Genomic DNA, 26,738 nt, shown 5'->3' with positions numbered 1-26,738 from the left:
ACCTCATGGTACACTGGGCTAAGGGAGAATCCTTCCCAGGCTCAGGAAACCTGCTCAGAGGCCCCCTAGGCTCAAAGGAAACCCTTCCATTCTGCTTGGCCTGTCCAGAAGCTGTTTTTCTACAGAGTGGGGAAACCTCGGACACATTTCCTGATTTCTAGCTCCCTACCAGCTGAAAGGGTTTGAGATTAAATATCTGCTCATACCTAGTCCAGGAAAAATGAGCTCAGCCAGGTGCAAATAAGACAGGAGGGGAAACATTTGCAGGGGTACTATAAAATAAACTTGTAACCCCACTTTTACTTGCTGGAGCGCTGTGGTGGCATTCCTTCTTGTAAATAACAGGCACAGCAGGGTTCAGTATGGATCAGTAGTTGCATCGCTCCTACTTCAAGACACAGTTAGGTGCTATAATAGTGATAATTGGTCAGTCGGAGCTGGATTCATTGACTTTAATGGGACTACTCACATGCTTAAAGTTAAGCATGTACTTAAGCACTTTACTGGCTCAGCATCTGGCAGGCTCAAGCCATAAATGGTGCTCTTGCTGTATCTATATGGGACCATTGCCTGAGCCTAGGGTTACATAAGTGATTAAATCAAAATCCTGGCCTCTTGCGGTATGTCTATAGTGCAGTAAAACAAGTGTAGCTGGTCCCTGTCAACTGACTTGGGCTGCAGGACTATACAATTGCTGTGTAGATGTCAGAGCTTGGGCTCTGAGGCCCCCTGAGGTCATTAACTTCCCCTGGCACTTTTTGTAAGATGGGGTGGCTTGAGCCCTGCGACCTAGTTAAGTTCCAAGGTAAACATGTACCACCTACCTAACCTTCAGCCACAACTGGATATGATATTCTTCACTTCCTGTTCTAAATTGTTGTGTAGTTCTACTGCTTCCATACCCGAGGGTAGCTGCATTTCAGTGGCTGCTAAAGAGACATCCTTATACTTCTTTCACCCATTTTCCAGGGAGGTTTGTAAAATATAATTAATATTTGTAAAGTGCTTTGGGATCTTTGTAAGAAAGAGGTTACAGGAATCATCAATAGTCATCAATAATTATCAAGTATCTGTATCATTATCTTTAGCATTCTGGATAGCCATGTGCAATACTGCATACAGACCTTTAATTCTAACAAAAAGAAAAGAAAGGAACACATTAACTTGAGCAATCTTGTTTTATTGAACTGCCCACTATATATCACAAGTATATTAGCTCCAAGGAATGTGAATAGTCCATAAGTGTTATAGCTTGTGTGTGTAATTCAGATTTTATTAGCTACATTACCCTCCTTATCAATACATACAGGAAAGGCAGAAAAAAGCCTGGCTTTACTGGAGCTCTGCCTGACCAAGGAGTACTTGCATTCCATGGGCAGAGCATTTAGTAGGGTTGGAAGAGGTAAGACTCTGAAAGTTACAGGACAAGTAAACCCTAGTTATCCAACCTCTGATTATCCAAATTTGGTTATGCTCTCCACATCTGAAATTCCTTTATCCAAAACTGATTATCTGAACGCTTCAGATGTCTCCTAAGACAAATGTACAGTATAATCATAATTGTAAGTTCCTATTCTATGTGTGTGTAGAGGGCCACCAGGCACTACTTACTTAATAATAAGTAAACCAAATAAAATGTAAATTAACTAAATAAAAATGTGTTTGGATGGTTTTCTTCCTATTACACTTTTCTCCCTTGCACACACGCTTTGCTCTGATGGAGGGTAATACCATGTTCAGTCACACTCATGTACACATTTATTTACAAGAGATATTTATAGAGCAATTATGCTTATTTAATAAAGGAACTTAAATATAAACAAGATTAGAAATAAAATGCCATTTAATTTAGGTTTCCCTCTTGAATTTCAGTTAGGCCCTGATCCTGCAAAGACTTACACACATGTTCAGCTTTACGCCTGGTGAGTAGCCCCAACATGAGTACCCATGTGTATAAAGTTGAGCCTATGCATAAGTCTTTGCAGGGTAGAGATGGTGTCCAGCTGCCTCTGCATAAAACATATTAATAGAAACCTCAGTACAGATAAAGTGCTGAAAAAACTGACTAAAATGAATGTTGCAAGTAGATTCTCCATGTCTTTCTGCTTTACATTAATTCCATCAAAAGGCGAGCAAATAACATTAATGCATTAAAAATAGGTTGGGGAAAAAAATCTGTGTAGAAAAATATTCTATTTATTATTTACAAAATGTTTTATATTTTGATTTCCTCTCAGGTCCCTGTTTCTAATGTGCCAGTATGCAGACTCTGCCCTCCTTCCACCTGCCTCTCTTTTAAATGGTTTGACCTGCAATTCAGATCTTTCCTTTTTTTTGTATTGACATATTTGTATTTATTTACTCAGGGACTGATTTTTCAGAGCCTGGTACTGAAGCCTGAGCACTCATAGCTTCCATTGACTTCAACAGGAGTTATTGGTACTCAGCACTTGGGAAAATCAGGCCCTCATTTATTTCACACTTCTGCAGGATGCTGGTCACTCTAATATCCAAATGCCAATTTTAGTAAACAACACTGGGACTGTGATTTCCAGGTTTTCTGAATGTTGGATCATTTAATGGCTTTACTGCTAGACTGTGTTTCAGATTCTCCTCCTGATTCTGCATTCCTTGCACACCCAAAACTCACACTGAAGTCAGTTGGAGTTTGGGTATGCAAGGAATGCAGGATCAGGTTTTCTATGCAGTGATGGAATACAATGACATTGTTAGAAATGCCAGCACATTCCTATTACCATCTCATATACCTGGTACGTCCCTAATGATTTGTTGGTGGCTGCACTAGGGATGGTGGACAGCATGTGAGTTGTGTTTTGCCCTATATACAAAGTACATTAGGTAAAGAAAGAGTTAGTATAAAAACACTGTTTAGATTGGGTAGAGGAAAGGGGAGACTCTTCTGTCTGAGAATTCTGGAGCAGCTTATTTGAATGGAAAAGAGCTGAGAGCAGTGCATTTCCAGGGAGGAAAAATAGAGGACACATAAGCAACTCACTGTAAATGCTGCCACACAAAAGCAGCTATAATGAACCACAGTGTTTTTTAATTAGGTGCAAAACAGTCCTCAGAACCTCTTCTCTGGAGGGGCTGGCATCAACCTCTTGGCATCCAGGGTTCTCCATCCTTTTGTATGACTCTTCAACTCTATTTAAAAACAAACAAATAAAAATAAAGCAAGTGATACATTCTATAACAACAAACTGCCATGAAATGAAAAGGTATATCTGACTCTGAAAATGCACTGGCTGCAGAAAAATTCTAGAATGAAGCCAAGAATTAAATATATTGCAGCGTGCCACAAGGCACAACAACAAACCATGAACAGTTATTTATGAAGATGGGATTCACAATATGCACACTCACCGCCAAACCATGTTCCTGAGACAAAACACTCTGCTCATTGCAGGGAATGCTCCTCTCCCCAGGTCTGTTTGTTTTGCAATGGAGGAATACCATAACCCCAGCACAGGCTCCTTTTTCTCTGATCTGATTTCAGCTAGGAGCTTGTTGTTCCTGTGAGACAACTTTCTCACACCTTCCATTTATCTTCCTCCCTGCTGCATATGCAAACAGTACTATGAAAACCTTGCTGCTTGGTCCGCAAGCAATCAATTCTTATAAAACATGGCTCTTCCACAACTAGCCTCTGAGGGGTGTGTGAGCAGTGAAGGAGGTTGTTTCTTTACTCCTACAAAACTGATCATTTCAAACCCACTCAGGCTTCTACCTGAAGGACCAACAGAGCAAGATTCTGAAGTCGCTCCCAAATCCAGGTTGACTGTATCTAATGAATAGTAATAACTAAGGGCCATATCTAAAGCAAGATATTGTACAGAGATTACAGCCAAGGGCATAATAGAGGGAAAGCCAAATGGCATCATACCACCCTTCCCCCACACACATCACACACTCCCCTGCTCTTTGCCAGATCCTACTGCATGAAGTGTGTGGGGCTCGGGCTCTGTGTTTGCAGAGGAGTGTGGCTGAGTGTGGTTTAGGTCAAAATTGGGAGGATGGTTATTCTACCTGGCATTATACACCTCCAGGTATGTGGAAGCTCCTGAGGACGTTCCCATGGAAGCTACTGTGGAGTACTGCAGTATTAAGCTCCTCCTCATTTTCCAGCTCTGCAACTTCTATGCCACCAAACCCCCAGGGAAAATGAGTGCTCCCAAAAAGCTACTGGCAGACCAGCTGAAAACGAAGCTGTGCTGCCAGTGTAAAGAGGCTCCTGGAGAGTGACACAGCTCCCATGTAGATATCTAGAAATCTGTTCAAATCTCTGGGTATCTAATATCTAAGTAATATTTAAGGTGATGCCCCCTTTCCACTACACTATAGTGAAATCCTCTGGAATAACACCTACAGAACTCTGTTTTGTGAGTAACTTATTTCTTCCCCCAGGAGAAAAGATTATCTCAACCCAAGCCAATAGGCTAGTCTTTGGCACAGATAATTAACGTATGTAATATAGTTAACCAGAAAGAAAGTCTAATTAGCCCTCTCATGCTGGGATGGAAAAATGCTTCTGCCAGTGTTATACTTTTCCCTGTAGTGTTTGGATTCTCCTTTCAGAGTTTTTTTTAGTTTATGATCATATGTAATTAATGGAGCATAAAACATGATTTTTACAATTTGGTGAAAACAGTGAGATTTGTACAGTCTCTTAATACATCATTGTCAAGGTCAATTTTAGGTTTATAAAATCTAGCTTAGCCTCCAAAATCAGATATACCTCTACCCCGATATAATGCTGTCCTCGGGAGCCAAAAAATCTTACCGCGTTATAGGTGAAACCGTGTTATATCGAACTTGCTTTGATCCACCGGAGTGCGCAGCCCCGCCCCCCTGGAGCGCTGGTTTACCGCGTTATATCCAAATTCTTGTTATATCGGGTCGCGTTATATCGGAGTAGAGGTGTAATTAAATTCTGAGAAGTTCTATAACTTTTTTATGAAAATGGTCAACATTGCACACCCATAGAATTTTCCAAAAAAAGAGCTTAAGCTAAATTCTGTAATGAATAATGAGTTTTCAACCTTATGAAATACTTCTGCACATTCACAGTTATTCTGTTAATACAACAGAGCATGGTGATGTTGAAAATGTAGTCTTTCATGTGAGATCTAAAACCAAGGTTCTGGTTTCTTGTAGCCATCAAAAATGGGAGTAATTACTAGAGATGGGCCAAAACTCTACCTTCACTATGAATTTCTTTGAACTTGGGGGAGTAAGGAAGTTATTCACCTGAGGCCCATCAGCACATCCAGTCACTCAAACTGGCAGGATATACCCTTGTCGGTCGGTATTACTTGAGTAACAGGACAGTCTAGGCATATGGAAATCCTGGCCCCAATGGAGTAAATGGAAGTTTTGCTATTGATTTTAATTGGGTGAGGATTCCATCTCTGGCCTTATTCATTATTAAGACATACTTTTGGCGAAACAAACTGTTAGCTTCCAGCTCAGTTTCCTCCTCCGTTTTCTCCAGCCCCCGTCCCTGCAGTCTCCGGATCCGCTCCTCAGGACTAACTGTCAACAGCAGGACAAGATCAGGTTTGAGCAGGTCCTCAGGCCACTGGTACACCTCATGGTGAGTTGGAGGAAGATTTTGCACTTTTCCACTTATTTCAGTGGCAATTGCATAGGCAGCAGTGCTGTGCCAATACCTGTCAGGAAAAGATATAGGAGTAGGATGCATACATGACCATTTAAAAAAATTAACATGATAAAACCTCCTAATAGAAGGAACTACTTACATAAAAGAAATCAGTACCCTCTAATAATGCTAGCCTAATACACAGTCACAATGCGTGGGGGACCATGAGGATTTTGTACCCATAAATAATTGATCAAAGTAATAAAACAAAATGTCTAATTATTATTTGTTACTGTTAAATAAAACATTAGAAAGAGGCTATGTATTGGGCAAACAGTTCTCTAACTATCTCCAATAAAATCCAAGCTTGCACCAAAAAACAGCAAGTTCCTATTTTCTGAGCCAGACCAAAATCAGAAACATTCACTTTTATTTTTCCAAATCCAAACCCCAAAACATATTTTGTGGATACTAATCATCCTGCTTAATGCTTAGGTGATGCAACAAATTTGGTAGGGAATGTGCAGTCCAGTCCTTAACCACATGTAAAAGCATGTGAACAGAAAGGGAGCTTTATTAAAGATTATTAATTTATTTTATATAAGCGTTTCCCTCCATCAGGGAAACACTTATATAAGTGTTGTATAGAAAGGTGGATAGAAAGCTGGCTAGCTTGTCGGGCTCAATGGGTAGTGATCAATGGCTTGATGTCTAGTTGGCAGCCGGTATCAAGCGGAGTGTCCCAGGGGTTGGTCCTGGGGCCGGTTTTATTCAACATCTTTATTAATGATCTGGATGATGGGATGGATTGCACCCTCAGCAAGTTCACAGATGACACTAAGCTGGCGGAAGAGGTAAATATGCTGGAGGGTAGGGATAGGGTCCAGAGTTACCTAGACAAATTGGAGGATTGGGCCAAAAGAAATCTGATGAGGTTCAACAAGGACAAGTGCAGAGTCCTGCACTTAGGACGGAAGAATCCCATGCACCACTACAGGCTGGGGACCGACTGGCTAAGCAGCAGTTCTGCAGAAAAAACCTGGGGATTACAGTGGATGAGAAGCTGGATATGAGTCAGCAGTGTGCCCTTGTTACCAAGAAGGCTAACAGCATCCTGGGCTTCATTAGTAGGAGGACTGCCAGCAGATCGAGGGAAGTGATTATTCCCCTCTATTTGGCACTGGTAAGGCCACATCTGGAGTATTGCATCCAGTTTTGGGCCCCCCATTACAGAAAGGATGTGCACAAATTGGAGAGAATCCAGCAGAGGGCAACGAAAATCATCAGGGGGCTGGGGCACATGATTTACGAGGGAACTGGGCTTGTTTAGTCTGCAGAAGAGAAGAGTGAGGAGGGATTTGATAGCAGCCTTCAACTACCTGAAGGGGGGTTCAAAGAGGATGGAGCTCGGCTGTTCTCAGTGGTGGCAGATTACAGAACAAGGAGCAATGGTCTCAAGTTGCAGTGGGGGAGGTCTAGGTTGGATATTAGGAAACACTATTTCACTAGGAGGGTGGTGAAGCACTGGAATGGGTTACCTAGGGAGGTGGTGGTATCTCCATCCTTAGAGGTTTTTAAGGCCCGGCTTGACAAAGCCCTGGCTGGGATGATTTAGTTGGTGTTAGTCCTGCTTTGAGCAAGGGGTTGGACTAGATGACCTCCTGAGGTCTCGTCCCATCCTAATCTTCTATGATTCTATGATCAGGAAGTTTTGTTTGACAGCTGCTTCCATTAGGACACCAAATAACTATTAACACTTTTTTTCAGGTAACAGATCAGTTGGTTTACCTGATTATGGTTATTTTTCCAATATGTAGATGGGTTGGGTATCTGAACTCACACCTATGTCTCCTTCATTAATAAAAATACACATACTTGCATAAATACATGTCATGAAAATGGGAAGAAAAATATGAAGACATATAAACAAAAGCAAAAAAGTTAGACAGATTGAGCCTTATTTTCAGAGTTGCTGAGTAACCACAGTTTCCAGTTGTGTGTGCTCAGTACATCTAAAATAGACCCCTTAGGGCCTGATTTTTGAAAGAGCTCAGAACGAGATTTTCAAATTATCAGAACCCAGCAGTTCCCACTGTGACACTTATGGCCAGATTTTCTAAAGAGATCAATCACATTGGCTGCTGAACTTCTTGGAAAATCTAGCCACTTATTTTGGTTCTTAGATGTGGGATGAGCTCCTTGAAAAATCTGGATCTTAATGCCTAATAAAAAGTAAGAAAAGAAAAATCCAAGGCAGGAAGAAATGAATAGCAAGCCAGTGAAGCATATAAACTGCAACATACAAGACTCATGAAATGAAACATGGAAGAAAGTGTAATGAATGCTCCCAGAATCCTCTTTCGCAGTTCAGTCATGTCAAGCCATGTTCTCATCATTCATTCAGTATGGCCACACCAATTTGACACCATCCCAACAATCCCACATTCGATATTCAATTAGCAAAGATAATTGTAATATCACATCAATCATACCTGCAATTTGTACACTAACTATTAGATCATGTGTCTCCTTTTCTGGTTTTTATAAAACTTAAAGCATTATCTTACGATTTTTAGTAGCAAAATACAACAACTCAATTTTATAAGTTTTTTGCAAAGCTTGTTTTTTTTTTTTTTATTGCTTACACATTTGGTATTTAAAACAGAAGCATATAGAGTAACACTGCAGTTTTACAAATTCAAAATAACATTGCCCATTTAACTCCATGTTATGCTGCTACTTGACATACAACATCATACCAAGCACACCTCTGAGGTCTTATTTTTTCTATAGCTTTTTCAACAATTTTATACTTTTGAGCAAGCATACCTTTTAAAGATATTATCAGTCTAGTTGACTGTTCTACTTGGTCTAGTGTGCTTTGATTAGTTTGTATTTCCATATCCCAATCTGTATCATTTCACTTTATTTTCCTTCAATTTTATTGTAAATTCATGATGAGGTTACCCCCTTTTTAATTTCAATTTCCTTCTGTGATTAAGGTGCCCTGTTTTTTACTGGGCTCCTATTATTTGTTTCCATTTTAGTTTGGGTATTTACTATAATCCATTTCCTTTTGGTACTACAGTATTTTATAGTACCCTGTTTTATTTTCCAGGTGCTGGCATATATTACTTGGTACACTTTTTATTGTGAGTCTATGTGAGTTGTGACTGTTTTGCATAAATACTATGTGGTGCCTTAGTTTTCCTGCGTGTTGCATCAATGCTTAGGTGGTAGGAACAAGGGCATGTGACTTGCTAAGACCCTGGGGGGCAGGTGAGGCTACTCCAATTGCCTGTATGTAAGCTATAGACAGTGTTCTTCGTAACCTAAAACCTAGGATGTGGGATGCGACCAGGTGACACTTTGACCGGGAAGTGAGCCAAAGACTAGGAGGAGGGGCAGTGGGCGTGTTGGAGGTTGGGTTGCTAGAAGCTGGGCAGTCTGTGGTTGGGAGAGAGGCGGGGAATCCAAGATGGACTTGGCTAAAAGTTACCGATTCCCGTGCCAACAAGTCCGTTCCACATTGTGTACCTGTTAATTAATAAACCCTCCGTTTTACAATGTGGGCTGAGAGTTACAGCTGACTACGGAGTTGAAGCGCAGGGCCCTTTGGCTTCCCCAGGAGCCACGCCCAGGTAGACTCACTGCGGGGATGCTAAATGCCCTGAGGTCAGACAGAGGAACACCAAGACCACTTATCAGGGGGTAGCCGTGTTAGTCTGTATCTACAAAAACAACAAGGAGTCTGGTGGCACCTTAAAGACTAACAGATTTAGTGAGGTTTTTACCCACGAAAGCTTATGCCCAAATAAATCTGTTAGTCTTCAAGACCACTTAGGCTTTTTTGCCCCGGCAACAGTATGAGGGGAGGCATGCCTCACCAGGGTTTTGACCGGCTTTTTAGAGAGCAGTTTTAGAGCATTAGCTTGGTGACTCTATGACAGACACATTTCCATATTCTCAGTGATGTTATACAATTTTACAGTTGATCCTATATTTATGACTGGAATTTGAGTTTCATTTTTAAACCAACCCCCTTGAATTATATATTCTTGGGGTGCTTTTTCCCGATGGTGTTGGTATGTGTAAGGGTTTTTTTCTGTGGTGTATATGGGTCCCACAATTCCCCAGTTTTGGTATTAATTGCTTGGGATACGTTGGCCCCTAATGCATATGAACCATTTGTTACACTTGAGCTCCCTAAACACCTTTTGTTAGTTAAGAGGGAATATAACTACTAAAGCATGTTTTCCTGTAGTTTCTTGCCATCCTTTTGTTAATATCTTGGATGTTAATCCCAGGACCAACACAGAAATACATGCCTTACTTGGTACATGAAATGTCCACATTCCCTGAGTGTTTTTCATGGCCACAAAGGGAAAGGCAGATTCTGTTACCATAGGGTGCCTGATTTCCCCATCTTCCACATTCTTTCTTCTTATCATCCCCTTTACTGGGTTTAGCAATTTGATATTCCTTTACTGAGTTGTGGAGAGTTTTTGTACTGGAAAATCAGTTACCTGGATAGAAATTTGTTTTATTCCCTTTTACTTTGCTTTCTTTTAGCCTTTTTTCTCCCTTTGATCCTAGTGAAATAAATGCTGCTAGAGTAAACATTATCAGGGAAACAACTCTAACATGACTTTTGTACGGGACTTTTTTTTGGAGCGGTTGGATTCAAGTTGTTGCCCACAGTAAGGTTTACTCTGGCTAGGCCTTTGATTAAATCTGCACCGTTATCTATCCCAATACACCTCTACCCTGCTATAACGCGGTCCTCGGGAGCCAAAAAATCTCACCGCCTTATAGGTGAGACCGCGTTATATCGGGTTCAGTCCGGTACGGCGTACCGGCAAGAGCCGTACGCGGTGCCGGACTGGACCGGCTTCCCCGGCGGGGATTTAAAGGGCCCGGTGCTCCAGCTGCTGTGGGGAGCCCCGGTCCCTTTAAATCACCGCCGGAGTTCGGGCAGTGGGGATCGGACGGGGATTTAAAGGGCCTGGGGCTCCACACGAATTTGGATATAACGCGGTAAAGCAGCGGGTCTTGGGTGGTACTTTAAAGTGCCCGGGGCTCCCCGTTGCTTTACTGTGTTATATCCGAATTCGTGTTATATCAGGTCGTGTTCTATCGGGGTAGAGGTGTACTAGAATTTAGAATTTCCAAAAGATTTTTTAAAACTTTCCCCTCCTCAGAGAATTAAGCCTGGAGGCTGCTTTCAGATTTTGAGATTTTCCTATACTGATAGTATATCAAAAGCAGGAAGCCTACTACACAACCAGTGAGGCCACTGGGTGATTAAGGTCTCTTTAGCACCTTGGAACACCCAAGAAGAATAAAGCCAATATAGAAGAACTAAAGAAATGTGCATTCATGTTTACAGTTAAGAAATTATAGTAAAGATTAGTTTACTAGAATTCTTTGAGAGGATTAACAAGGATATAGACCTGGTGATTTAGTGAATATAGTGTACTCAGATCTTCAGAAAGTCTTTGAATCCTTACCGAAGGTTTTTAGGCAAGGTGAGTGGTTATAGGAGAAGAGAGAAAGTCCTTTATGGATCAATAACTGGTTAAAAGATAAGAGACAAAAGGCAAGAATAACTGGTTAATTTTTAGAATGGAGAGAGGTAAACAGTGGCGTTTCCAGGGATCTGTACTGGGAAAAGGCAGAACTGTTAAAAGAATCTATATATTAAAAAGGCAAACAATGAAGTGGCAAAAATTTGCAGCTGATACAAAACTTCAAGATAGTCAAGTCCAAAACAGACTTTAAAGCGTTGCAAAGGGATTTTACAAAACTGGGTGCAAAGCAGATGAAATTCAATGCTGACAAATGCAAAGTAATGCACGTTGAATATCATAGAATATCAAGGTTGGAAGGGTCCTCGGGAAGTCATGTAGTCCAACCCCCTGCTCAAAGCAGGACCAATCCCCAACTAAATCCCCAAATGACCGCCTCAAGGATTGAACTCACAACCCTGGGTTTAGCAGGCCAATGCTCAAACCACTGAGCTATCAAAAACATAATTCCAACTATACATACAGTATAAAAGAATGGGGTCTAAATTAGTTGCTACCACCCAAAAAAAAAAAAAAAAAAAGAGGTCTGGAATCATTGCATATAGATCCCTAAAAACATTCACTTAATGTGCAACAGCCATAACTGGAAAAAAAATAGCACAGAAAAAAAAAGTAACAAAAATAATCAGGGGTCTGGAACAACTCTATATGAAAAGATTAAGACTGGGATTTTCCAACTTGGAAAAAAGATAACTAAAGGGGGAATACAATAGAGGTTTATGAAATCCTGACAGTTGTTGAGAAAGTAAATAAGAAAGTGTTATTTACTTCTTCTTTTTTTTTTTTTATAGCACAAGAACTAGGGGTTACCAATTAAGATTGCTAAGCGGCAGGTTTAAAATAAACAAAAGGAAATAAATTCATAGAGGCTAATAACATAACAAAGAAACAATTAACAAATAACAAATTCAGTACAGAGAACCATTTAGCCCTGGCTACTGCTCTGGTCAGTATAGTTGGAAGGTTGGCTACATCAGGAGTAGATTTACAGTTATATTTTTATAATATAATCATGGGATGTCATCTGCCATCCGGTTTCTGTACAAGCCAGATTGGGGAGTTGCAGGGGCTGTGACACTTTACTACCCCTCGTGCTTTTAGATCCTGCAACAGGCTTTTTTTTTTTTTTTTTCTGTGGGGAACAGCTTCTGCTGGATAGGAATACTGAGGAGCTGGCTTTACACATTTTTCCCCCCCACTATCTTTACCACTGCCTTTTCTTTCTAGCCCAAACCATGAGAAATTCCCTTATCCACTTTTTGTCTGGCAGTGCCACAGCTGCCATAGCTTTACAGGCTCACTTTCTTAATCCCTCTGAAATAACCTTTGTTATTTACAGTCTCTTTCTTCAGAACCAGCCTTTCTTCCAACTTAATCATTCACTTTTCCTATTGTACCATATCTACTTTTTAATATAGCTGTTACAAACCACTGTATTTATTTAAAATTTAGCTTGATCTACTACCCACGGAAGGTGTTTTCATACTTAAAGTTGCCTTTGCTCCTGTATTAATTAATGCCAGCAACCATTATATGTTTCCTTCTGTCCCCTCTTCTACGTAAGATTTACCATTTATGTGGGGCTGTAATTTGGCTACTAACATTTACCGTTGGGGACAGGGGTTGCTAAGGGCGAGGCATTTTTACTGAAATTTGGAGCCAACCTGACAGGGAGCTGCCAGTTTCATCTGAGCCAATTCTGGGGATAACAAGACATAAGAAATCACCAGCAGATCTTCTGTACCTGTTCCCACGGTCTCAACAGCCTTAACTCCTGATTGCAGCATTGACTGTGATCTAGTCCTTGCCATCAAATCACTTAAAGCAGCTAGCAAAGTCTCCAGAGGTTGCCCATCCAAACAGGCCATATCTGCCCCTCTTTCCTGAAGTTGAGCCTATACCTGAGCTCGCAATGATCCCCCACTAAACACTCCATATCTCCTACCATGCCTTCCTCAGCCTTGTCCTATTTAATTGCAACTACGACGTCTCATATCAGTGTGGTTAGATCCATTATAGCCTGCTTGACTGCTGTAGGAAGCCTCACTAATCACTTTCCGAGAAGAACTACCTGCACCACTTAGTACCCTTTCTGCCTCCCGAGCTGCTTTAATCAATTCAACCTGATCTCAATCCATCCAGGATCCTATGAACACCTTAATAGGTTCCCTTAAACCATCAAAGAACAAATCTGTCAGCTGTTTTTCCTCGATTTCAACCAGAGAGCATATCAACAACAACCTAGTACAATAAGCTAGAACAGATTCTCCTTCCTTCTGATGTATCAACAAAGCCATCCTTCTTAATTCAGAGGGGGTCAGAAAGTATCAGGCTACCTTCTGGATAACACTGTCTCTGTCCCCTTTGTTTAACTCTGCCTCAATTTCTGCCCACAAAGCCATTCCTTCCATAGGGCCAGCACAAGTTATTACCAGTTCTCTTAAATCTTCAAGATTCCAACAGCCAAGACAAACATGTTTTCTTAGTCAAAGAGTCCATTTGTTTAGCCAGTGCCTATTTTTTAGTTTCAGTCAGAGAACAATTTACTTCCTCTAGTATTTGCCGTGAAGGCTGAGGCGTTTTTGCTATCACTACTGGCTGGGCTTCTGGAGGTCCTGGAAGGGGCTCCTCTTCCTCTTCCACCTGTATATTTATTCTTTCCAGACATGTTTGGGTTAAAGCTGTTATCTGCTGAGCCTTGGTTACATTTTGTGCTACACCAGTTTGCAAGTCACGTGTCAGGCTTTCATTCTGCAATTTTAGTTTTGCCAATTCTTGTTCCAAACTTTCTTGCACAACATCTCGCTGACGTTCCAAAACATCTCGCTCCTTTACAAATTTATCTACAGCACAATACATAGCACAGATGACATGTGCTGCTGTTTGGGCTTTCTCAGGAGTGTAACCCTTTCGATACATCAACAGCAAGTTGTCCAAAACTTTCTCATGCAGTGTGGGGACTGCATCAGCCAGACATGGATCAGACCCCAAGCTTTTAAACACCTGTCTTAACAAACACTCAACAACCACACTCGGAGGCTTTGGGGCGTCCCCCTTGTCCTCTGGTTCGACGACCTTTCCCTGTCTGCATTTGCAAAACATCGACTCCGAGAATGGCCAATACAACCCCACTCACCAGTATACTTCTCTCTCTTCGTACTGTAACTAAATCTGGCCCCCCGAGCTAGAATTAATATGTCAGAACTGATTCAGAACAATATTTAAATTAGTCGGTTAACACCAATGATTCAGGATACCAAGCTCTTAACAGGCAACCAGTTCAGAAGTCGTTTCATTCAGTTTAAAGACCCCATTCACTTAGACACGACAGCAAACCATCCTCTGCTACCAAATGCTGACAACAGGGGGCGCTACTACCCCTGAAATTGATCTTTATTGGCTCCTGGCAGAGCAGATTACTGTCATACCAGTGAAAAAGGTCCACAGTAATTATTTTCAATGCACAGCAGTTTATTGAGAAGCAATTACACAAGCGGTAAAGGATTATATCAAGCACATAGCTCTTAATGTCTAACATAGGAGTTATAGATTCCCCTTAACGAGTCTCTTTTTCACAAACACACACAAACAGGCCCTGCGCTAGCCTCACGCAGTTCCTGCTTGGCAAACAGAGAAGGTGATTACCAATTTTATAGACGGCTTCTTCTTTCCAGGTCTGTTCTTCTCAGCCCTCTGGTCTGTCTCGGAGTCCCTCGAGGCAAGGCCTCGGTTGCCTTGAGACCCCTCTGGTTCACAGTCCTACTTGAGGCCATGGAGCAGAGTTTTGGCTACTCTGTCTAGCAGCGTTGCTTCTTTAAGTGTTAATTAAGGAATCCCAACAGTAATTTAATTTGCTTGGTTTTTATACTCTTTTTCCTCAAAGGAGTCAGATGTCTTAAAAGCATGCCCAGTGAGCGTGTGGTTACTAATTTTTACCTAATTAATACTTTAGGAGGAGACTGCAGAGTGGTGCCAACTGAAAATTACCCCACATTCACTCCCTTGTCAATCATTCACTTCAGTCCCTTGCGTGATGTCCTTCAACAGGGACGAGATGCCCCAGTCAGCCCATGCTCCACTCCAGATGTTCTACACGTGCTGTTTGCTTTCAAGTGGACATATTTGCTGACTCAAAGATCAGTATTGATCATACACATGGAGCCAGTCAGTTTCACCTCTGGCATCTGCCTGATGGTATGAGAAGGATTCTGCTCCCAGAACCCTCTTTCACAGTTCAGTCATGTCAAGCCATGTTCTCACCATTCATTCAGGATGGCCACACCAATTTGTCACCATCCCAACAAAAAGAGTACTCATATTTTTAACAGGAGAATTGAGGAAATAACATTTTTTGATTATGCTAATGAACTAGTAAATTGGACAGATTAGGGGATTTAGAGGACTCCTCTCCACCTGCACTGCTATCTTTTCATCTCTGTAGGGCTAAGTGTGTTTTAAATTCAGTCACTTCATAAGAATATAAGAATGGCCGTACTGCATCAGACCAATGGTCCATCTAGTCTAGTATCATGTCTTCCGACAGTGGCTGTTGCCAGATGCTTCAGAGGGACTGAACAGAACAGAGCAAGTTTTCAAGTGATCCATTTCCTGTCATCCAGCTTCTAGCAGTCAGAGGTCTAGGGACACCCAGAGCATGAGATTGCATCCCTGACCATCTTGGCTAATAGCCATGGATGGACCTATCCTCCATGAACTTATCTAATTCTTGTTTGAACCCAGTTATGCTTTTTGCCTTCACAACAATCCCTGCCAATGAGTTCCACAGGTTGACTGTGCATTGTGTGAAGAAGTGCTTCCTCATGTTTGTTTTAAACCTGCTGCCTATTAATTTAATTGGGTCACCACATAACACAAGAATCAGGGAAGAGGTGAATAACACTTTCTTATTCACTTTCTACACATCATTCATGATTTTATAGACCTCTATCATATCCCCCTCAGTCATTTCTTTTCCAACCTGAACACTCCCAGTCTTCTAAATCTCTCATCATATGGAAGCTGTTCCATACCCCTAATCATTTTTGATGCCCTACTCTGTACTTTTTCCTATTTTAATATATTTTTTGAGATGGGGCAACTAGAACTGCAAGATGTATTCAAGGTGTGGGCATACCATGGATTTATATAGTGGCATTATCATATTTTCTGCCTTATTATTTATCCCTCTCCTAATGGTTCCTAAAGTTAGCTTTTTTTGACTGCCGCTGCACACTGAGCAGATGTTTTCAGAGAACTACCCATAATGACTCCGAAATCTCTTTACTGAGTGGTAACAGCTAATTTATACACCCATCATTTTGTATGTATAGTTGGGATTATGTTTTCCAGTGTGCATTACTTTGCATTTATCAACACTGAATTTCATTTGCCATTTTCTTGCCCTGTTTCGTGAGATCTCTTCGTGAGACCACGAACTCTTCGCAGTCAGCTTTGGATTTAACTCTCGAGTAATTTTGTAAAATCTGCAAATTTTACTACTGGTTTACCCCTTTTTCCAGATCATTTATGAATATATGGAACAGCACTGATTCTACTACCGACCCTTGGGGGACCCCACTATTTACCTCTCTCTACTGTGAAAACTAGCTTTATTCTTAACCTTTCTTTTCTATCTTTTAACCAATTACTGATCCATGAGAGATCTTCCCTTATCCCTAACTCCTTTCTTTGCTTAAGAGCCTTTGGTGATGAACCTTGTCAAAGGCTTTTTGAAAGTCAACATACACTGTAACCGCTGGATCTCCCTTGTCCATATGTTTGCTGACAGCCTCAAAGAATTCTAGTAGATTGATGCAGATTAATTTCCCTTTATAAAAGATGTGTTGTCTCTTCTCCATCATATCGTATTCATCTATGTATCTGATAGTTCTGTTCTTTACTGTAGTTTGAACCAATTTGCCTGGTGCTGAAGTTAGGCTTACCGACCTGTAATTGCCAGGATTGCCTCTGGAGCCTTTTTTAAAAATCCATGTTAAATCAGCTATCGTCAAGTCATCTGGTTATAGAGACAGATTTAAGTGATAGGCTACATATCACATTTGGTAGTTCTACAATTGCATATTTGAGTTCCTTCGGAACTCTTGGGTGAATACCATCTGGTCCTGGTGACTTATTACTGTTTAATTTATCATTTTGTTCCAAAACCTCCGCTGAGAACTCCATCTGGGACAGTTCCTCAGATATGTCACCTAAAAAGAATGGCTCAGGTGTGGGAATCTCCTCACATCCCCAACAATGAAAACCAATGCAAAGAATTAATTTAGCTTCTCTGCAATGGCCTTGTCTTCCTTGAGTTCTCCTTTAGCACCTCGACTGTCCAGTCATCCCTCTGATGGTTTGGCTGGCTTCTGACTTCTGATGTACTTTAAAAAAATTGCTAGTTTTTGTGTCTTTTGCTAGTTGCTCTTCAAATTCTTTTTTTCGCTTGCCTAATTATACTTTTACCCTTGACTTGCCAGAGTTTGTTCCTTCTACTTTCCCAGTAGGATTTTACTTCAGATTTTCTAGGACGTCTTTTTGTCGCTACCTGCCTTTTTTACTCTGTTATATAGCCATGGTGGTGTTTTTGGTTCTCTTACTGTTTTGAGTTTTTTTGGGGTGGGGTTGAGGGGGGTTTGAGGGAGGACACATAGAGGCTTAAACTATATTATAGTATTCTTAAGAAGTTTCCAGGCAGCTTGCAGGCATTTAACTCATGACTGTTCCTTTTAATTTCCATTTAATTAACTCCTCATTTTTGTGTAGTTCCCTTTTTTGAAAGTGAAATGTTACTGTAACTGGCATTTTCCCTCTACAAGGATGTTAAATTCAATGACATTATTGTCACTATTACCAAGTGGTTCAGCTATATTCACCCCTTGAACCAGATTTTGTGCGCTACAAATGACTAAATTACGAATTCCCTCTCCCCTTGCGGGTTCCAGGACTAGTTGTCCCAAGCAGCATTCATCAATGGTGTCTAGAAATTTAATCTCTGCATCCTGTTCTGAGGTGACATATTCCCAGTCAATATGGGGCTAGTCGAAATCCCCCATTAGTATTGGGTTTTCTAGTTTTGTAGCCTCTCATCTCCCTGAGCATTTCTCAATCACTATCACCATCCTGATCAGATGATCGGTACTATATTCCTACTGTTTACTCTTATTATTCAAGCACAGAATTTCTATTCATGGAGATTCAGTGGTACTGTTTGATTCATTTAAGATTCTTACTATATTTGACTCTATGCTTTCTTTACATATAGTGCCTCTCCCCCACCAGCACAACCTACTCTGTCATTTCTATATATATATATTGTATCCTGGTATTACTGTGTCCCATTGATTATGATTGTTTCTGTGATGCCTATTATATTAATATCCTCATTTAATAAGTACTTATAAAAAATGTTCAATATTTAGTTCTCTAACTTCATGTAATGTAATTGAATGGGACTCTTTTTTGTTTCACTGTTTCTCTTCAGTTCTTACCTATACTTATCCTCTTCTATCCTCTCCTTTTTATCTGTAACAAATTCTCCCCTACGGTATGTGTCTGTCCAAACCGTGTGCTCCTCTGCACCAGTCGGCTTTCTCCCAGACCTTACTTTAAAAATTCACCTGCAACCTTTTTAATTTTACATGCGAGCAATCTGGTTCTGTTTTAGTTCAGGTGGAGCCCATTCTTCGAGTATATGGTCCTCCTTTTCCCAAGGGATCACTGGATCCTAATAAACCTAAATACCTCCTCCAAACACCATCAAATCATCCATGAATTGGGACCCTGCAGTTCTGTCCGTCTAACTGGCGATATGTGTGGAACTGAAAGCATTTCAGAGAATGCTACCATGATGGTCCTGGAATTTCATCTCTTACCTGGAAGCCTAAATTTGGCCTCCATAACCTCTCCTCTACCTTTTCCTATGTCATTGGTACCTATATGTACCATAACCACTGGCTCCTCCCAAGACCCGCACATAAATCTATCTAGGTGTTTCAAGAGATCTGCAACCTTTGTATCTTCAATTTACACTCATCTAAAACATCCTTACAGCCAGCTGCAATTGGCAGTCTGCACTCTCTTTAGGTTTGTTGCAAATAGGCAGTAGTGTATTAAGGAATCTTGCACAGTACTTGCCTGCGCTACGCCTGGCTGTTCGAGAACTGGACTTTTAGCCATTTGCAACACAGCAGCATCACCACACACAGTAATGGAACTGCTTTGGCATTTACAGCACCGTCTTTTGAGACATACAGCTGCTATAATAATCTGGTTGTTGTGCTTCGTGACTCAAGTTGATGCTGATGACGGTATTACTGTGGCTAAAAAGGCCAATGCTCGAGTGGCAGTCCTTTCCACATGAAGCGCATAGGTAGCTCGATGCTGAGGAAGAGATTACAATCTGTGCCTGCTGAGTCCACCACTGTTTATAACTCAGCCTCTGTGCCTCAAGATCCATACGGCGGTTAATCTTGAACTGGGAACCTCATTGTTTACTATTGCTCACCACCGTGATCCATCTGTTGCTGATGACTCACAGCTGTCAATGTCAATGCTGCACTGTTTCAAGTTATGCTTCCTCCACTGGCTTATACAAGCTGGTGAGAAGTGCATTCACAGTGTGTCCTTGAAGTGTTTCTTCTGGCCGTCTTGTACGCAGTTCAGTTCACCAAACTGCAACTACTTTGACATTCTAGTGTCATCCATCCTCAATACGTGACCATAACTGTGATGAGATAAACATGGCTTCAATCCCTGTGGAGTGACTACATTACAGAACTTCATTACTGGTAACTTTATCATGCCGTTTGATGCAGAATATGTCATGCAGATGTCATAAACGGAACTCTTCTAGAAGCTTAATATGCTGTAGCAGGTCAACACTGATACAAGTTGGACAGCACAACTGCTTTTTAGACTTAACTTGGTTTGAAGCTTAATATGTTGCTGCCAGACTCTGCCTGAAAAACTGTCAAATGATTAACTAGCTTTGTTGACACGACTTGTCAGCTCCTTATCTGTAGTAACATCATTTCACAATGTATTGCCAAGATAACAGAAGTCTGTAACAGCATTTCGCTCTGTGTTGCTGATGGTGACTGTTTCACGTAGGGTTTCCCTGGCACAGATTGATACACGACCTCTGTCTTTTTCAGATTGTCAGCCTGTACCTTTCTGCAGACTCTGCGAATCTGTCCATAATCAATTGTATCTCTTCTAAAGTATGTGCCTCTAGAACACAGTCATCGGCACACAGCAGCTCATGAACAATTGCCTCAAAGACCTTCACAGAGCAAGCCTGCTCAGATTAAATAATTTTCCAGAGGATTGGAAATGTATCCCGATACCAGCGTTCAGGTCTCCTATAGCATCACTGAGCATTACTGCACACAAGAAATTTTACAAGAGCGGACCATTTACGCAGCACTGTTTTTAATATCTTTAGTGATAGGAAATGGGTCAGCCAGAACACCATCTAAGCAGACTTTTTCGAGCATGCCATCATGAACTAGCCTCAGAATGTTGGTGAATTTTTCTGGACAACCAAGCTTATGTAATAGCCCATAGCCCAGGACAGCTGTTGATGTCAAATGCTTTAGTCAGGTCAATAAAGACAGCATAAAGGTCCTATTTCTGTTCTCTGCATTTCTCCTGCATCTGATGGCCTACAAATATCATAATATGCCTGGGGTTGAAGACAATACTATCAAGCTGCCTTTTTCATATGCACTTAAACCATCAACCAGAATTAAGTAGAAATACATAAATATTTTCCAGGCTACCACCAAAGTAATGCTAAAGACAAGAAAGGTAACTCAGGTAGCATTACTTGTCACATTGAAAGACTGGATGGTCACATTCAAACAACAGGAAAATATTTTTTACAAACCTGTCTACAACCACAGGTGACTCGGTGGATGCTTTTGCTATTTCTGAAGCAACAATGTAGTTGCCCAGAGCATAAAATGCCCTCCTGATGAGTGTCGGTTCATCATCAAAAGTCTTCCGCCATTGGCTGATACAAGCTGGGGGTGACCTTAAGAGAAGTGCATTCAGTGAGTCCTTGACCGACTGGGTTACAGTTGTTTTGCCTGCAGTTAACATACAAATAAAAACAAATAAAAAATCTTTAGACATATAGCATGGCACATCATAACAATTAGCTTTAATTTTTAAAAATGCAAAAAAAAGTTCTTATCCTTTAAGCTGGAAAATACATTTTGATATATTTATCTAGTATCCTACTACGTATCTTGACTGTGTTGTTATAGGATAGGGTTTTGACTATGTCACAGTAGGCTTCTATCTGACTATTCGAGTTCTTATCACAGTTTCTATGTAGTACCCATAAGAGTATATCAGAGTTATATTTGCTGGCGGGGTTATCTTTACCTGCACCCTGTCTCTTTAAGGATTTGGAGCTCTGCTGAAGAGATCAAAGGGAATACAGCAGTGACACAAGAAGTGATCCCAGGAGGGTTGTTGTATGTTGTGCTCCAATGAGATTGAGCTGGTGTGGGACTTGTCCAAGGTGTGTGTGTTTGTTTATATTATAAAACCCCCATTTAAAACACTCCTGCTTTGGAAATGTAATACCTAGTCAAAGAGTCATTTCCCCCTTTTGCCTAGCCTGACTCTATTGCCCTTTAGGCCATCTACTCATATGGTAACGTCTCTACATTTCAGTTTCAATAACTTTATTGACATGGCAGGGTACACAGATGTTGCCGAATTAATTCCTGGTATCATTCTGTTCACTTCAGTGGAGTGACACCACGATGAATTTTGCTCCCTGTTTAGGGTGGTTCCCTACAACTGAAAATGCAGAAGGCACAGATCTTCAGAGGCATTTACAATGCTGTTCTGGGAAAGGCAATTAATGGTTGCTCAAAAGTACCTTGATTCTCCTCTTCTCCAAGAGACTAAGGGCTGCACTGTGCACAACGGCTCTTATTTCCAATATTCAACTTTGCCTATCTGAGTGCTCTTCCAATGACATTAGTAGGAAATTTGCACCTGAAGTGAAAAATTACTTTGGAGTTGAGATGCAAATCTGGGAGGAGAATTTTGATCTTTGTGACTTGCTCTTCTGGACTCTGCCAACCACTTCTGAAGTCTTATTTTTGAACATCTCATGAACCTTAAGCATGCACAGAAGTCACATCAGACATTATTTTAACAATTATTCAGTTGTGATTCTATATTCACATTATGCACCTACCTGTTGCATCTAATCCTTCAATAACTATGACAGGAAATTCTCCCTTTTTTGAATGCTTGGGGCATTTATCCACTAGATCAAGGACAGCTGTGGCTTCAGGGATTAACGATGTGCACTGCAATGAATGTAACACTGATTACTCAACAAGCAATCTGGTACACAGGTATTTTTCAAAAGACCATATTTAACTGGAAAGGGTACAGTTTAATACAGAAGGACAATACAATTTTAAGACAGACACAAGAATCAAAGTCTTTGATTTGAACAATCCCAATCTTTGGTCCAGATGTGGTGATTCTGCTCTATTTCTTCTTGAAAATAAGGATATGTTTAAAAAAAAACAAGGAAGAGGAAGACAGTAAGGAAAGGTGGAGTAAACTCCTCAGGTGTAAAGGTTGCTAAAGTTACTCTGAAAAATTATCTGAAAGCAATGGAGGTAGCACTTTAGATAGGTTACTTTTAGTAAATGATTAATGAAGTCCTGTTTATGTACTTGTAACTTGTTATTACACTCAAGTACTTAAATGAGGAAGTTTTGCTTATTGGATAGGGCACTGTACAGGAGACCTGTCTTTGCCATTAGCCTGCTGGGTGACCTTGGGCATGTCACTTCACTGTTCTGTGCCTCAGTTTCCCCTTCTGTAAAATGAGGATAGTCACATATACCTCATTTGTAAAGCACTTTGAGATCTATTGATGAAAAGTGCTAGGTATTATGATCCAACAGTCTTCGGGCCTGTGCCTGATTTCATGTAAGCTGGTGTCATTCAGAAGTAATGTCCACTTAAGTCAGTAGAACGACTCTGGGGTGTGAGTTCAGATTCAGGCCCCATCACTTCTACACAAAAAATAAGACCCTGGGGAAAGTAGGATGCAGCATCCCAGGTGGGAGACTCCTTGCTAAGCAGGCTCAGGGCACAGGGGTTAAGAAAGGAAAATAGATCATGGACCTGATCCCCCTCACTTAGGCCAATGTCAATCCGAAGTTGGCGGTGGCGGGGTTGCACTGCGAGAAAGAACCAGGCGCAGAGCCCCTGGGGAGCTGAGTAGGTGCAATCAGGCTGAGCTTCATATCCCTCTGAACGGCCGCTGCCCGGGATCTTACCTGCTCCACCACGCTGCGGGCGGCCTCCAGGGAGTGGAACACGGCGGCGTGGCGAAGGCCGGGCACTGCGGGGTGCAGCGGCGGCTCCTCGACGGCCACCACTCGGGCTCGGCGGAGCAGCTCTCTGCCGCCCGCCCCTCGCAGGGCCCACAGGCACTGCCACAGCTCGCCCAGCTCGCCCGCCTCGTACACGCCCAGCGGCGGCGGCAGCTCGCCCAGGCCCCGCAGCAGTTCCTCCAGGGCGCGCTCGGTCTCCGGGCCTCCCTGCGGGTCCTGGATGAGGAAGCCCTTCTCCAGCGCAGCCTGCGCCCCGTAGCAGAGGAGCCCCAGGACCCGGCATCTCCCGAACGGCCCCTGCCTCAGCCTCTGCTGCAAACGCCGGTGCAGCCTGGCCGCCGGGACGCTAGGGGCTGCGGGGACGCAGAGGGAATAGCACCTCCCCGGAGCGGGCACAAAGCAGCGGGGCTCGGGGCTGGCGCTTGCGCCCTCGCTGCCGCTGAGGGTGAAGCAGACCAGGTCCGAGCCGGGCCCCTCCACAGCGAAGCACGGTCGGGCCTGTCCGGAGCAGCCCGCGGGAGGCGCCGCCATGGCGGAAAGCGAGCGGGGCAGCAGCGTGAGCCGGGCCAGCCGGTTGGGGTGCAGCATCCCGCCACAGCTACCCGGAGAAACGAAACCGAGCCAGCGCCAAGGACCCGCCGCCCCCTCCGTGGCACGTGCGGGGAAAGGGAAACCCGATAAGGCAACGCGGGGGGGAAACGAAAGCGATCGGGTGGTTTGTTAGCCGCCCAGCCCTCCAGCTATCACCAGGGCTTGGACTGGAGCTGAAAACCGCACGCACTGCTGTCACTTGAGCGGTAGGGCCAGATTTTCTAGCCAGCAGCGGCGGCAGGTTCTTCTGCAGAGCAGCCACTACAGAAAAACCGAGCCCTCTTGCTGCTGCTGGGAAACCACACAAAACAAAGGGGGGGGGGGCTGGGAGGCTATAACGATCTGTTTGCACATTAGGTGATGACGGCATTTTTGACAACAAGCAGTTGTGAGGAAAGAAACGAAACTCGTCGTCTAGGTTGCAAGGGATTTGGAGTCCCGTGTTTGCAAGAGGGAGTGTTTATGTCCCCACTCAGCTCAAAGGTCTGACTGCATTGCTTGCCAAGGTGCCCCCCTCCACACGCCCTTAACCGCGCAGCCAACTTTTTTTTAGTCCACTTGGAATACAGTGCAGCAGCCAGAAAGCAAGTATTTTAATAGGGCTATATACAATGTTTCCTTATTGCAGCAGCTCAAAACATCAGACGCACAGCTCTCATATCTTATCTGGGCAAGCCAGGCTCTTCTTGTAAAAAAGAAACTTACAGACACCAAGGAAAGAGGAAATCAGCCACCCAAATAGCCCAGTAATAATGAATCCCCTCCCTCCATCCCTCCCACCTTGAAAGCAACGGCAAACAATCATTTTGTGCCAATTTTGAACAGCTAGACACCAGGGCAATTAGAAGAGCATACCGAGGCACGCTGCACATCAGAGAGGCTTTGAAAAACAGTTTCATGACTGACCCGGCTATAGTGTGACAGTTGTGTGTGTTTGTCCTTGATGCAAAGCCGCTCCCTTTGGTGAATGTACTTCCCTGGAAGCCAATCCCCCTCCCCTCCTTCGACCACAGCTGGCACAGGAAATAAAGTCCTTATTGTTCTGAATCCATTCATTATTTATTAAAAATAACTTGAGTTCACTGACAACGCTGACTAGTAAAAGGTAGCCTGGGTGTACAAAGGGTTTGATAACGGGGTGGGCTGAGGGAGGAGGGAAGGACAAGGCCCCATTGCTTATTGTAACTACACTACAAATCAAAGCTGTTTGAATGACAGCCATCTGTTGCTTGGGCCATCCCCTGGAGTTGAGTGGCAGGGTGCCCGGAGCCTCCCCACCACGTTCTTGGGCATCTGGGTGAGGAGGATATGGAACTTGGCGAGGAGGGCAGGCAGTTATACAGTGGATGCAGCAGGGGTCTGTACTCTAGTTGCCTTTCCTGCAGCTCCACCAGACGCCTTATCATGTCCGTTTGCTCCCCCATTAACCTCAGCATCTCCTCCTGTGTGTTCTGATCGTGCTCACTGTATGCTTTCCTGACCTCTGCCATCAAATGCCTCCATGCATTCAGCTGTGCCCTGTCAGTGCAGGAGGACTGCATGAGCTCGGAAAACATGTCATTACGAGTGCATTTTTTTCGCCTTCTAATCTGCGATAACCTCAGGGACGGAGTTGATGTGGGGAGCATAGAAGCATTTGCAGCTGCAGGGGGGGGAAAGGGAGAGTAGACATTTAAGATGATACATTTCTGAGAACAAAAGGGAGACTCTTTCACAGTGAATCAAGCAGACAGCACATGTGCTTTAGGTACAAAGTCGCATTTTGCCTTTTATATTGGGCGCCTGCTGGTATGGTGACACATCACACACGGCTGGGCAACAGAATTCGGTTTCCAGGCAGCCATGGTAAGCCAAAGGGTACGCGGGGTTGGCTTCTTCCACGTTCATAACATGTGGGAATGGTTTCAAACTGCAGCACCCTCCTTTCCCATAGTAACCAATGTCAGCTGTGTTTGCCATTTAAAAGGAGGGACTGCGGTTGCTGTTTAAAAGGAGGGGCTGCAGTTTTGGGGTAGATGTGCAGCACTCCTTACCCCCCCTCTCCCCCCCGCACGTGGCTATTCTCCAGGATGATCCCTTTTAGCCAAGTGCAAACAGCCCAGCATGCTCGGGTTCTAATGTGTCGGGGATCACCAAACAGAGGGGATTACTGTTCCCTTACAAAATTCCCCTATTTCAACCAGGTGACCATGAATGATATCACTCTCCTAAGGCTGACACAGAAAGATAAAGACCGAATATTGCATGAATGTGACCAAGACCCAGGACCATTCACTGCCATACTTTGTGCTACAATGATTCCAGACCACTTGCTACTGGGTTGGCGTGGTAAAGTGTCCTACCGTGGAGGACAAAATAAGGCAGTCCTCCCCAGAAACCTTCTGCAAAGGCTTTCAGAGTACCTCCAGGAGAGCTTCATGGAGATGTCCCTGGAGGATTCCCACTCCATCCCCAGAAACGTTAACAGACTTTTCCAGTAGCTGTACTGGCTGCGAATGCATCCCAATTGTTCAGGGCAAATCAAACATTAAACACAATTGATCTTAACCCCTGTAG

At 42.8% G+C, this 26,738-nt stretch overlaps 1 protein-coding gene across 1 annotated transcript; it reads right to left on the bottom strand.

Moving 5' to 3' along the window:
- Positions 1-1,164: 1,164 nt before the first annotated feature.
- CMPK2 (cytidine/uridine monophosphate kinase 2) lies at positions 1,165-24,198 on the bottom strand. Its single transcript, XM_065400962.1, has 5 exons — positions 23,535-24,198; positions 22,430-22,544; positions 21,098-21,299; positions 5,457-5,690; positions 1,165-3,165 (listed from the first exon to the last, which is right to left on the bottom strand). The coding sequence occupies exons 1-5, from the start codon at positions 24,177-24,179 to the stop codon at positions 3,042-3,044; spliced, it is 1,320 nt and encodes a 439-aa protein (XP_065257034.1). The 5' UTR covers positions 24,180-24,198; the 3' UTR covers positions 1,165-3,041.
- Positions 24,199-26,738: the final 2,540 nt, after the last annotated feature.

Source organism: Emys orbicularis, chromosome 3 (assembly GCF_028017835.1).
Source record: "Emys orbicularis isolate rEmyOrb1 chromosome 3, rEmyOrb1.hap1, whole genome shotgun sequence".
NCBI classification, from domain to species: Eukaryota; Metazoa; Chordata; order Testudines; family Emydidae; genus Emys; species Emys orbicularis.
Note: the sequence above shows the minus strand (reverse complement) of the source record. Positions and strands in the feature narration are given on the sequence as shown.

What these genes read in the sequence shown, in the direction of transcription:
- CMPK2 (XM_065400962.1), bottom strand. Translation starts at nt 24,179, where the DNA reads ATGCTGCACCCCAACCGGCTGGCCCGGCTCACGCTGCTGCCCCGCTCG. An exon ending in CCCGCAGCGTGGTGGAGCAG is followed by an intron (nt 22,545 to 23,534) that starts GTAAGATCCCGG and finishes CATTCATTGCAG; the next exon opens with TGCACATCGTTAATCCCTGA. An exon ending in AACAGTTTGTTTCGCCAAAA is followed by an intron (nt 3,166 to 5,456) that starts GTATGTCTTAAT and finishes GTTTTTAAATAG; the next exon opens with AGTTGAAGAGTCATACAAAA.